At 47.3% G+C, this 14056-nt stretch overlaps 1 protein-coding gene across 3 annotated transcripts in view; it reads left to right on the top strand.

The window, feature by feature from the left end:
* The first annotated feature begins 393 nt into the window (after nucleotides 1-393).
* The window catches only part of RORA (RAR related orphan receptor A), a 697355-nt gene continuing 683692 nt past the window's right edge, over nucleotides 394-14056 (top strand). The window contains exon 1 of one of the 3 annotated variants that reach the window (XM_053927993.1): nucleotides 394-655. In XM_053927993.1, the coding sequence (XP_053783968.1) occupies nucleotides 490-655 (166 nt within the window). In that variant the 5' untranslated portion in view covers nucleotides 394-489. The remainder of the gene's footprint in view (nucleotides 656-14056) is intronic. The other 2 variants (XM_053927992.2, XM_053927991.2) reach the window with 2 other exon arrangements.

Below are 14056 nucleotides of genomic sequence, written 5' to 3'. Positions count from 1 at the left end.
GACCAGCTCTGTTCCCGAGAGAGTCTCAGAAGTAGGCACAGAATCATCTCCCCGATCCTAATTTCTGTCCCTGGACTGGGGAGGGGGGAAGATTGGGGGCACGAGAGGTTCTCCCTCCTCCTCCCCTTTTTTCCCCACCTCCCAAAATTGGCAGCCAGTCCGTGGCTCTCGGTCTGGGGTCTGGAGGGTGGGGAATGTGGGTGTGGGGGCTGGCTGGAGAAGCTCTCGCTAGCGCTGCCTGTGGCCAGACCCGCCTCCCATCCCCTCTCGGGCGCACACACACGTCCACCCAGACACACTCCGCGCGCTCCCTTGCGCTCTCCCTCGCCCGCCCGCCGCCGCCTGCTCTCTCCCTCCTGCTCTCCCCGGTCTCCTTCGCCCTTTTTTTTTTTTTTTTTTTTTTTGGTACCATAGAGTTGCTCTGAAAACAGAAGATAGAGGGAGTCTCGGAGCTCGCCATCTCCAGCGATCTCTACATTGGGAAAAAACATGGAGTCAGCTCCAGCAGCCCCCGACCCCGCCGCCAGCGAGCCGGGCAGCAGCGGCGCGGACGCGGCCGCCGGCTCCAGGGAGACCCCGCTGAACCAGGAATCCGCCCGCAAGAGCGAGCCGCCCGCCCCGGTGCGCAGACAGAGCTATTCCAGCACCAGCAGAGGTAGGAGCTGCGAGAGGGGCTGAGGAGGGGGCGGCGGGAGCCGGGGTGCGGAGCGGGGGGCGGCCGGGAGCTGGCGCCCGGGGCGCGGGGTCCGGGGCCGCGGCGAGCCTGCAGCGGCACCCCGAGCCCGGAGCACCCCTCCCCCCTCCCCCCACGGCCCCCCAGAAATGTTGCAAACTTTTGCAGCACGTTCTCGGTTTGCGGGAGGAGAGGGGGGCGGGGGAGGCGGCAGGAGGCTTGACAGCCGGCGGGCTCACCCCTGGCTTTGATTTTTCTGCAAACAGAGGAGGAAAGCCGCGTTGCCGAAATTAAATACGCTCCCCCAAAATACGGAGAACCGGAGAGTGGGGGCCCGGGAAAGAAACTTTTAAAGCGGCAGTGTCCTTTTAAGAAGGAAAAAAATTTGTTTATGGCCACCTTCCTCCCCTTTTACCTTTTCTTCTCTTGACAGTTTGGGCCCCGGCGGCCCGAGAAGGGCTGTTTTCGATCCCCCACAGAGCGAAGGGGGGTGGGAGGAGTGAGCGACCAGGGAAGCCCCGGGGGTGGAGAAGGGGCGCCCCTGGATCTAGGAGCGACGTGAGCCCCTTCTCTGGAGCACGGCGGTGGGCTTGGGGATTTGGAAGAACCGCTAGAAGGAGTGGGCTGCGGGCGCGCGAGGTGCTCGCTAAGTTGTCTGGCGGGCGCGGCGAGGGGAGATGCGCAAGTTTGCAGACGGGAGGTTCGAAGCCCCGCGCCGGGGCTGGCAGGGAGGCGTGTGCGCGCCAGCGCGCGGGGGGCGGCGGTCCTGTGGGGCGCTCCACGCGCATTCGGAGTGAGCGTCTGCAAAAGCAAACAAGCAGCAAAAGAAAGCTCGAAAGGCACCAAAACTTATTTTTGCCTTGGGAATCCTTCCCTCCGTGAGGTTCCAAGCGTTTCGGAAAGAACCTGAGACCGGGTCAGTGCAAGCTGAATGCTGGTTGGATAGTGCCAGCGACGTTCCCCACCGCCCCGGGCGAGTTTTACACTTCATTTGGAGTCTGTGCGTGTGGGGGTGCTCCATTGTCCCCTCCTTGCCTTTTCCTAGTTAGAGTGTTCGGGAAAGCCCACTCACTCTCTCTTTTTTAAAGGTGTCGGAACATGATGTGGGGTTTTTCTTGGGGTTGGGACAATTATTTATTCGAATGTGCCTGGAGTTTGCAAAGAACGGGAGGAAGCTATTGCTTTAATTACTGTTGTAAATAATGTATAAATCACGCCTGTCACTCCGGAGGAAGCGGGCTCGCGCGAGCAGCCCAGGGCTGGGGACAGAGAGGATCTCCAGTCCTGGCCTGAGAACTGGTCCAGCGCGTCCCCTCCTCTCGCCACTCGGCTTCTGGCGGCGATTGGGGAGGGTTGGGGAGCGGCGAGTGGGGACCCCGGGAGCCGCTCCCTTCCTCTCGATGTTATAGTTGGAGGTAGGAATATGGCTGATCATGTGCTGGCTGTTTTACAGTATTCCCCCCCCCCCCGTAGCCACACCCCCTGTCCCGGAGCTTTCCCATTCACGGAATTTGAGTACAGTTAAAAGCCATCAGGATGACACACGCGAAAAACATTTAATTAAAGGCCATTTCGTAAGAGTGAATACACCGAACCTCGGCTTGAGCGGGAGGGGTGGGGGCAGCGAGGGCCGGGAGTGAAGGGAGAGGGATCAGGGTTGGGGACCTGGGGGCCCGGACCTGACACCGGCTCAGTGAGTTTGTGTGTGGAGAGCTCTTGGCTGCAAAGAGTATATTTAGACCCTGAGACGGTGGATTTGGAATGCGAGCGGGTTATGTAACAGGGTTAATCAGAAACACTGGAGAAAATCCCCTTCATGTGTTTCTGAGGCTTTTTTATTTTGGGGGGAAAGGGGGATATATTATTTAGGAAGCCACAATAATTTCTGGTTTGAGCTGCCACTCCCCTGTGTCTTAACCTGCCCCCTCTCCACCCCCCCCCCAGTTTATTAGCATCTTCAGGTGTCATTCTTGCCAGAAGGTGTTCCTGCAAGAAATCAGGGTGGCAGGCTGCAGAACCGACTAGCAAATCGGTAACTTGCTGTTCTTGCAAATTATATAACGGGCATTCACTACCACCAGCCCCCTAGGCTCAGTAAAAAGGGGAGAGGGACAACATGAGGAGGCATGCATCTTGAACAGCTGACCTGCTGACCCATATCCCCTTGCCCCTAGAGGGTCACCCCTGCCTCTTCTTTGAAGCAACCCCTTGTCTATCCCTCAGGAGATTTCATGAGGAGAGGGTGAGGAGGTAAGGCCCAAGCACTCAACTCACATCCTGCACGCAGGCACTAGGTTATATAACAGTCTGAATGGAAAAAGGAAGGTCAGAGATGGAGGCATCCTTTAGCTAACACAGCAGTAGTAACAGCTTCCAGAAATTATGTGCATTTGCAAGCTTTAACCTCAGATGTAGCATCTGCTCCTCATGGGTACCAATCTTTGTGTGTGAGCTAGGGAGAAAAAGAGAGAATGTGTAAGTATGCCTGGTAGATGAGAGTGATTTGAAAATGGGAAATGTTTGGGTTTTCAGATGATGTAATGGAGTTGGCAGAATATGCAAGTCGGCTCCCAGAGTGTAAGCAGCAAGAAAATTGGAGCTGGCATCCTGTATTAATGTTGCATAAATTACAATATTGGAAAGAAATTAACCTACACACTAGGTGATTACACCTTTTCAATACTTAAACGTAAAGGCACACAATTCAAAGGAAAAGCAAACATCATCACCTTATAATTAGCATTTTCAACCTCAAGGAAGGTTGAGTGGAGTTCTTGGCATTGGGTGAATCCGGAAGCTTTCTGACTTGGGAGATGCTTTCTGGAGAGGTTGCAGGATTAGCATCCAGCCAGCCAATGTTTTAAGGCCACAGAGATTGTGGTCTGGATTCTCATGACATTGAGGTGACCTCATGAGACATCTAGGTAGACTGAAAGCTGTTGCTAAATTTCAAACTCCTGAGGCTGTGTATGGTTTGCGCCTAAGCTTCCGAAATCTGATGTGTGACTGTATAATCTGAAAGACAGCCCCTCTCTCTCCTAAAAACTGGACAGGGACTGATAGCAGTTTTAAGGATAACTGTTCCACTTTCTAGGTGTATTAATGGTGGCTGGTGTCATTCAGTCCCATCTTTACAACACAATGAAGGGCGGGGGAGGCGAGAGGTAACATGGGAAGTAAGAATAAAGTGGAAAAACACCACAGCAAATCTTTAATTTAACAGGGCTTTTAGGGACTTCGTGAGCATTGTGACATAGCTGTTGTTAAGAACCCTTTTCCAGAATCTCATGATTACATGCATGCCAGAAGCTTACATATTTTACTTCACTGAAGTTATCCTCACAGGGCTGTGTGCCACACGGTTGGTTTGGAACACCAGTGCTGAAGGTTGAATGCTTTTAGGGCAGGCCTACCTAAGGGAAAGATCGAAACCAAAAGATGGGATTAACACTGAAAAGCTCAGTTGGGTTGAGATCGAACCCCCTGGAAGCTCAGTTTAAATTGATTTAAAATCAGTTAACAAGGCCTGTAGTTTATTTGTTGCCCTGAGGAATTCTAGAACCACACAAGTCTTTGACTTTGAAAGTGTTTTGCCTCCACTCCCCCCTTCAGTCTTAGCTGATTCACTTTGTGGCAATTTAGTACCCTTTCTAGAGATTGATTCTCAGATCAGCTTTTCTTACATGGGCACAGCTCTCTGCAGTGAACAAATGATGCCCCATAGCTTAAAAGAGATGCTGGCTGGGATGAAATCCTTTGCCAGAGGGATGGAATAATTATTTTTTAAACTAAGGGACTTTAATTTTCCGGTAAATCGCTCATAAAAACATGCATAATTATACCCTCTAAAAATGTAATAGAATAATTTTAGAAAAATGCATTTGATGATATTTATGATAACCTTTTCTGTTGCTTCCCTCTTTATTTCTTAAAAAGAATTGAATTATTAATCCAGAAGTGAAATCCTCAGTGGCTAAAATCATTTTTAGCAGAATCTCTTTATGTTAGTCACCTGCTGGAATTTCCCAAAGCCTGCCGGCTTTATAAGGAGCCCTTGGCTTTAGAAGCAAAAAGTCTCTGTTTCTGATGCTGTAACGCGGAGCCCGTGTGAAAGCCCTCTAACCAGGAGACCCTCGAGCTTGTGTTTTCCAGGCAGCAGAGGTGCTGATTCCATACTAGACAACTGAGGGGGATGCAGGGAGTTTCGTTGCAATAGTTTTGCCTCCAGATGGAAATGTCCTGAGGATTTTTGGTGACAACTGAATGAATCACTTTGGGAAGCAAACTGACGCCTGTCCACCAGAGCTGACCTTTGGAATGCATTCTCCAAGTCCATGGGTTCTCCTTGAGTCACACTCTCTCACTTCGGAGTTAAAATGCACGGTTTCCTCCCATTTGGGGGAGATAATTCTCCCGTTTTGTCCTTGAGGAGGTGGCGGATGATGTTGGAGGGACAGACGGAGCTGGGTGTCACTGCAGATTCTGTGTGCGTGCCGTGTTCTCTGCAGCATGTGCTGCTCTTCCGGAGGGTTCTCGTTCTTTCCCTCCCTCTTCCGAGTCTGCTCGATGAATTGTGCCTCTTAGCTTCAATGCGTAGTGCAGCGTCTGCAGAAGCAAAATACGTCACTACATTTCAGGTGTCCAGGGAAAGAGTCTTAATGTGACTGCCCCACGTGCCAAAAATTTTTTTATAGAAAATGCAGCTCTTCTCATCTGATATTTCCTGCGACTCACCCTCTTTGTCCTCCACAAGCCAATGTGAGGTGGACATCAACCACTGCCTCAAGGAGATTTCTGGCCCGTGCGTGCCGGATTAGTGAGAAGTTCTTCCAGAGCAAGAAGAGCCTGCTTTGAAAGACCTGCAGATTCTGGGCCACTCACCTGGAATGCAGAATGCCTTTCTGAATGTGAAGACTATCTTTCCTGCTGAGAATTTAGGGACAGCCTCTCTCTTTCGTCCATCATTAAAAAAAACTTTTGTTTTTATATTATTTTTTAAAATATCTAGTACATGATGGGAAATGTTGGTTTGAAATGAGCTGTTAAAATTTTCACCCATCTTATTAAGCTGTATGTTAAGAAAAATAAAATTGAATAATTTTTAATTAATGTTTCAAAAAGTCTCTTTACATAATCAGTGCTCAAGTGTTGATTAATATGCAATAAACCATGATTTTTCTATAAGAATACCAAGGTATTACTGATGATCTTTTTTTTTCTTTGGCAAACAGATTAACCAGAATTTTTTAAAATCGTTTTCTTATTAATATATTTTTAAAACGTGCTGATCCCTTTTTCTACCCTAAAAGAAAGTTGAGGATGTAACTGACTCTTGGAGGTTGAGGATCTGATGGTGCCACAGGGTCGCTGTTCTGAGGGTGAATTTTGATTGTACGTTTTATAGCGCTGTAAATGGAGACAGTATCAGGGATTGGACTAGATCTGTCCTGACCTCATCTTGGAATTTTTTTTTTTAATCCTTGATAGCGGTATGTTTTGTCATTTGCCTCCCTTGTTCTCTTAGTTGCAAGTACCAAAATAGAAAGTCACTTCAATTATTTGGTTCTGGTTAATTGAGGTTTTTACTTTATGGGAAAATTTCAACCCAAGTCTAGAGCCATTCATTCTTTCTCTAGAATTGTAAAGGATGCAGAAGCACTCGCAAATATTCAGGAAGGCTATTGTATTCGTAACCAGTAAGTTATGTACTGCTGTATCATAGCACTTTGTGACGACGTCCCTGTGTGATGGTAGATAGAAATGCTAGCTAATTTTGCCTTTTGCTTAGATAAGTTCAAGGGTCTCTTTCGTAAAGGGCTCATAAATCGGGAAATTTAGGAAACTCAAGGGTTAGAAGGAAAACTTTCAAGAATAGCAGTGAAGAACACTTAGATCTGCCCCCTCTGCGCCCCCTCACCCCCCGCCCCAAGAAACCCTTTTTCCAAGCTTAGGCCTTTGCTGCCCACACCAGTAGGACAGAACCCCTGGGCCCGCACCGCAGAGGCCGACTGACTTTCCCAGGGCCGTCCCACTCAACTTGGTGACAGTCTGCGGTTATCTTTTGATATCTTTGATGTCGAAGTGTTGGGAATTCAGCTTGAGAGTCTTGGTGTTCTTTTGTGACATCCCAATTATTTATTTATTTTTTGCTTTTGTAGTAAAAAGATCCATGAGATTGTCTAAAGAGATCCTGAGAAGAAGGGACCAAGGCGTGATGAGGAATGCCTGTGCCCGAGCTCATGGTTTAGGCAGGCTCAATTTTTGCTCGTTTTTACATGTGAATGTTAAAAGGGATTACAGGTAACAATTCCCTTGTCCTGATGGAAGAACATTATTTTTTTTCCCCCTCACAGATGTTTATGGCCTTAACTCACGTGTCACTATTGCAAACTGTCTTTTATCACATTACATGCTGTGGCACATTGGCAATGCGTGGTGCTGTGGTTTCCTGGTGATTATCTTGTCCACAGAGGTGGGGCCCTAGTGGCCAGCTGGGGAGCCCTTTGCAGTGTCCCCTCACAACTGAAGAGTAGAGGCATCCCACATCCTTGAAAGGGCTGAAGGCCCGCAGGCTGTCCCAGGTCGTTGCTGTCCCAACGCTGCTTTCCCTGAAGCTCTGGCAGAGGCTGGAAATGAGTAGGAACAATTACGATGCAGAGGATGTATCGTCTCCCAGCCCCGGATCACCTCTAGCAGTGTGATTGGGCGTTTGAGTTTTGGTAATGAACTATCTGAAAGTTTTTTGAAATTATTAGGAAGCTCCTACATCCACGAAGAGACCATAATAGATGACACTCTGGGGTAGAAGGAGAGGTGCCACTTAGTCTGGGATCCTCAAGCCTGTAAAAGGCAGCACACTGTTAAAAATACCTAGCTTGCTTCGGGGGAGGGCTTGGCTGAATGCTGATGAAGTTTATGAAATATGAATGTAGTGAGTTGCTGTACGTAAGTGGTAGGCGTATGTGAAAGAAGAAAGAAGTAAAATTGTGTATAAATGACACTGAAACTTGATGGAATTGTGGACATGACAAGAATGGTGGCATTCGGGTCTGTACTTAATGGGGGAAAAAGTAAACTGGCTTAAAGTCTATATGTCAAGCTAGATGTGGAAATAAAAATTACAGAATATGAAATCATTTGACTTATTTTATAAGCAAAGAATGCCACCAAGGATAAACAGGCAGGTTGCAAAGAATAGAGGTGAAGCAGAATGGGGGACAAAGGAGGGACCAACACTTAAATTTATAATGAAGGTATGCTAATCACTGTTTTAAATAATCCAGAATATTAACTATGCGCGAGGTAAAGAATTAGTTATAGCCAAACAAAAGGCATAAATATGAATTTTAGGTTGTATTGGGAGAAATCCTCTTGATCCCCAAAGTGTAAATGCATGTACCGAGAAGCAAAGCTGCACACGATGTAATTTTTTCTGTCTTATCCTGATTAATTGACAGCCACTGTATGCCTCTCTCCTGAAGGTGACTTTACAATCTCCAGACACAGACATTTCTCTCAGAAGTGGAGTGAAGGAAGGAGAACCACAAGCTAAAGTGTGTTTCGCTGGGTGAAGTATTTGCGGGAAAAGATAAGAACGGGGGAAGTAGGGGGATGGAGTAGTGCATACAGAGATTATTGGGGCCGGGGAGTGGGGGCTGTGAATGAAGGAAGGGACTCTGTAGAGGGGAAAAGAGACTTCTGTGCCAGAGAAAATGAAATTAGCATTGAGTCTGAAATGGCTGGGAATGTGCCTTTCTAATTTTAAATTATCTTTAACAAGGGCAAGGAAAAGAGGAAAAGTTGACACTTTGAGGAGTACGGTGAACTTGCCGAGAATGCCAGGTGACAAAGGCAGGTAAGGGAGTACTTGGAAAAACAGAACCAGAACAGGGCTGAAGGGCACGATGATCTGCTTCCTGGTGTGTTCAGGAAATCAGCGGGCATGTTTACTGACTATTCCACTTAGTTTTTAAAGAAACCTGAAGAAAATGGACACAGACGGAGAAAAGACAACCAGACGTGATTCTGCCCTTCCAGAAGCAAAGAGGCTTCTGTCACCCCACACCATCGATGCCAGTCACGGGGAGGAGTCACTCTATAGCAGTTAATGGATTTTCAACATACACATCACAGAAGAAACAAGGATATATTTAGCAAGTCTAAAAACTCTTCAATAAACTGCATTGCTTTTCGTTTTCACTGTACAATTATAAACCCGGCGGGTGGTTAAGAAGGCTACAGTAACAATGTAGCATGTCCTCTTAGGGACACTTGTGTGACGGGGGTATTCTGTCTGAAAGGACAGGGCGGCTGGGATGGTGAACTGCCCATAGCTCTCAGTTGTCCAGGTAATGAAGCATTGGGGAAGCCGAGGCAGATGAAATACTTGGGTAATCAAAGCTGGTTCTCCTTTCAGTGATCATGCTAGTTGACTGATGATGACAAGTGTGAAATTGCCAGCGGTGTATTTTACCATTTCTGGCACTTGTGAACCGCTGCTGATGAACACGTTTATGCAGAAAGTGGACAGTTTCTCCAGACTGGGCTGTCAACCCAGAAGATGTAAAATTTCACAGTGTGGAGGGTGGAGGTTGGAGACGAGGGAGGTGCTACAACTTCCTGGAGGCCCCGCAGAGAATCTGTAAGAGGACTGATGCTACTCTGAAAGGGCTCTGGAAATTTCTAAAGCTCGCATTCCGATCTTGAGCTTGGGGTGTATATGTCAGACACGGGGGTGTACTCTCTGCATGTGATACGTAGATAATAGATGTAGATAGAAATAGGTCCAGATGCCGCCACTGCTCGTGCTTCATTAGAATAAAGCCTGGGAGAGCCGGAAGAGGCCTGTGAATCATTTAGCCTAGCCTCATGTTTAAACGGACTCTCAGAGATCTAATAATGTTTGCGAGGGCCCGTTCCTCGTATGTAGCAAGGCTGTGACTGGAACACTAGTCTTCCCCTTTCTTACCTAAAATTGTTCCTTCCACTTGTGTGCTCTGCCAGGATGCTCAGAAGTTCCAGCAAGGTACAAAACCAAGTTCCTGCCTCCCAGGAAACCCCCCTGAGGATATTCAGATGTACACAAGTTAATCCAGCAATAGGTAGTGGATATGTGTGAAAGTAAGTGAAAGGTATTTTGGCTATTCATCAATAGTGGAAAATTGTCAGTAATTGTTATTTTTGTTAAGTCCCACTGCTCATTTTTATTATTGATTAAAATTAGCCAGTGAGCCTGTGGCTACATCAGGAAAGCCATTCTAACACACAGCAAAAATAATGCCTGCATCTCATGGTCTGGCTTACTGGCAAGTAAAGTGCAGGATACGGAGTTGAGCATCTTGTCCTCACTGCTTGTCGGAGCAGTTATGGTCGCGGGAGCTAGACGCAGCCAGGAGTGCAGCAGGGAAGGACGTATCTCAGCAGTAGCCCTCTTTTCTCGAGGCATACAGTTTAAGGCTGTGCGCTTTAGAGATGCTCAAGAGCAAGTCTGCAAATGGAATACTACGTAGCCAGTAAAAATCATCTTGTACTAGAAAAATATTTCTTAACGGGAAAATACTTATGATCTGTTGCTTAGTGAAAAGTCACAGCTTCCATAGCACTGTGCACAGAGTGATATACACTTTGTAAAAGCTGTGGTGTGCGTGTGTGTATATGTTTATATACATATACATACGTAGATACACAATATGTGTGTGTGTATCTCTGTGTACACACACATACATATATATTAGAATGGACCAACATATACCTACGTGATGAAGTTATAAAGTGCTCATCTCTAGATGGTGGGATTATCTGTGAGTGTCTTTTTCTTTACGCTCTTCTGTATTTCAAAGTTTCCTGCAGTATGCATGTATTACTTTTGTAACTAGGAAAATATAATTATTTTTTAAAAAACATTGTTTGTGTGTTTTGAAACCAGGGATACCTTGAAGGAACGGATTCTGAACTTAGCATATTCTGCAGAATTTTTGGATATTCAGGATGGGCCAAGTTTACTGGCCTAAAGAGCAATACTTTGGACAGTCACATGCAGCCAGGAGGGCAGGGGTCATTCAACCTGAGTATGAAAATGAGTGTCTGAACATTGGAGTTTCTGGCCCCTCTGGGGCAACCAGTGTCTCTCCAGTGTTTACACTATAACCTGCAGTGAGGACACATACCACACCGTGAGCCAGTACACACGCAGGCAGTCGAAATAAATTTTTCACGTAAAGTATTAAGCTTGACCTGTGATACACTGTTATTTTTTTTCTATCATTTAAAGACAAAATACAAGTCATGAGCCACCAAATCGATCTGATGATCTGTTTGTGAGCTGTCCCTGCAGTTTGAAAACCCCCCTCCCGGGCAGGAGGTGAAGGCAGCCTCTCCGTGGGCCGTGGCCTGCCGGTGGGAGGAAGGGAGGGAGGGCTTCTACAGAAACTGATGTGGAACTCCAGGTGTTCTCATTCTGGTTTCAGGGAGGAGGTGGGAGAGGGAAAATAATGTAAATGGTATTTGTAATCATACAGTATCTCTATGCCACTTTTAGCACGTGCTTATTAATACCCTATTACATGTAGGCATGCTTCTGAGTAGACTAGCTTAGAATGTAAATTCTGGGATCCCCTTTGCTTGGAGCTGATGTCACTGTGTAAAAGCAAGAGGGTGGCATTTTTTATTCAACAAATATTTGCTGAGCACCTTCTATGGGCCAGGCACAGTGCTAACTAAGCTCTGGGGATAAAGCAGCAAACAGGAGAGGTCAGAGCCCTGCCTTCCCAGATTTAACATTCGAATGGTGGCGCTTCTCCATGTGCCCTACTGTCTGGGTCACCTTTGGCCAGACACTTCTGATGAATGTCCTCTAAGTGTACCTTGCACTTGGCCATTTTCACCCGTGTTCCTTCTGTGTGACTTTTCCCTCCCTCCCTCCCCTGCCCCACCCAACCTCCCTTATTATGCCCAGTCTCTCTTTGCCTGTTGAAGTCCTATGATCATTTAAGCTCCAAATGGTATGCACCCTCTCTCTACTGCAGTTATCATGGCCCTGTCTTTTACAGTAGTCACTCCTTCAGTCAACATGCACCCTCTTCCTTTGCCGGGTTCCTCTATACACTCTTGTCGTTTTATATCCTGGGTGGGAGTGTAGTCGCCTCCAGGAACCTGGCACCAGGGATTTTTTTTTTATTCATGCACAGTGCCTTGCAAAAAGTAGGTGCTCACTAACTGTGATGATGATCTCTCCTGCACTGCCCCACAGAGCTGTTTGCTTCCTCAGTGGAGTCAGCTCTACACTTCCCAGATCTGCAAGTGCAGCTTCTACTTGCTTATTTTTCCAACTGGGACTTAGATTTGGCCCAGCTGCCCTTGTTTGTCCCACTGCTGATTCTCTTGGATCCACCACGCCTCCTCTCAGTGGCAGGTTCAGGCCTGCTCCAGTCTTGAGCAATTCAGACCAAGGCTGGACGTGTTGGGAGACAGAATATGTGGTTGTCACGAGCCTGCGGTGAATGAGACAGACCTAGGCCAGAGTCCCAGGTGTGCCGTGTATGAGCTGTGTGACCTTAGGCAAGTTCATTAACCACTCAATCTGTTTTTTTAATCACCTGGAAACGGGATGATGACAGTGCTGACTTCCCAAGGTGAGTGAGGGGCTTGCTGTGTTCTGCATATTGCAGCACTTGGCAGGGTGCCTGGTACACATCAAGTGTGGCTTCAGTAACTGGTGTTGGTGGAGCACAGGGTGGTGGTGGTGGTGATGGTGGAGCACAGGGTGGTGATGCTGGAGCACAGGGTGGTGATGGTGGTGATGCTGGAGCACAGGGTGGTGATAGTGGTGGTGGTGGTGATGCCGGAGCACAGGGTGGTGATAGTGGTGGTGGTGGTGATGCCGGAGCACAGGGTGGTGATGCTGGAGCACAGGGTGGTGATAGTGGTGATGGTGGTGACGCTGGAGCACAGGGTGGTGGTCGTGGAGCACACAGGAGCTGTGGGTCCCTCTACCCACTTCTCTCTGTGTCCTCCTCGAGTCTTCAACTCCCTCTGCTTGGAGCATTCTTCCTTGGTTTTGATTTGTTGCTCTGTGAAATAAGCAGGAGTTCCAGGGCATCAGAGTCCTGAAGCCTTTCCCTTTACTGCCAGTTTCCTTTCCTGAACTGCGTCCTGCTCTAGTCTCAGCTCAACTGCCATGGGATGCATTCTGTCAAGTGAGGATAGATCATAGAAATTCCACCCACTCAACCACTTGTTACCTTCCCTGAGGTCACATACAACCCACACCTTGAGCTGAGCCTGAGGAGGGCCCATGTCTAGCTGCCCCCTTCTATCCTGCCCCCACTATTCCTGTGGTACCCGCTGGCTGACCCCTCTAGGCACCGAGCCTAGGGGAGCACCTTCCTTCCCACTGTGCTCCTCTGTTCTCCTATACCTCATTTTGCAGCAACCTACCATTCTTTGTCCTTCCTACCCTTTTACTTACTTTCTCCTCACTGCCAAAAAAACCACGTTGGAGAAGCTTGTCTGTAAGGGTTCCATTCAACTTGGTCTGCGTTAATGCTCCACTATGGTGACCCACTGCTGAGTCTTTCACTTGTAATGTAATCTAATAATTTACATGCACTTTGCAAGTAATACTCTCAGAGTTTTACAACCTGCTTAAAATTGCTCTGCTGTTACAGTATTTGAGCTGATGAGAGAGCAGCGGGAGAAAGAGTGGTTATTGGTACACAATGGTATTGGGTAAACCCAGGAAAATAACATTAGCACAAGGTAACAGTGTGCTGATGGATTATAATACCTTTTCTTAAAGAACTTGCTAAGGGGTTTTTAAAATTGATTTTAGCTTGTAATTAGCCTAGGATAGGTCAATGTGTAGTAGGGGTAGAAACACAGCAAGCTAGTAGAAGTGAACTAAGAGTAGAATCCTATTTTTGTGGGATGCTGTGGAAATGCTTCAGTTTTGATACACTACATGGCTGTCACAGAACTAATCGGCACTGTGATCAGGCTGTTTTATTTCTTCACTCAAACATGCTGGAAGCTGATTCTAATGTGCACTAATGGTGAGAATAGAGTGATGCTGTAGTAGTAGTGCCATTGTAAAGTGGGCTAGACCATTAAGCATCTATTTTGCCCAGTGTGTATTGTGATAGTTTGGGTGATACACACATACACAGACTTAGAGTGGAAGGTCTTCAAGAACCCGACTCAGCTGAGAAGCCCCAGCCCTATGTTCAAGACAACAGTCAGTAAGTGAAAGTAAGCCCTTGTTCTGTGAAAGTGACTTCGTATACATTTAATACAGATGTGCGTATACGTATGCACACACACGCATGTAGATATACATGCACACACAGGAACACAGGCATATTGTGCCAGTCAGGCAGATCAAAGACA

Source organism: Desmodus rotundus, chromosome 7 (assembly GCF_022682495.2).
Source record: "Desmodus rotundus isolate HL8 chromosome 7, HLdesRot8A.1, whole genome shotgun sequence".
In the NCBI taxonomy this organism is placed as follows: Eukaryota; Metazoa; Chordata; class Mammalia; order Chiroptera; family Phyllostomidae; genus Desmodus; species Desmodus rotundus.
Note: the sequence above shows the minus strand (reverse complement) of the source record. Positions and strands in the feature narration are given on the sequence as shown.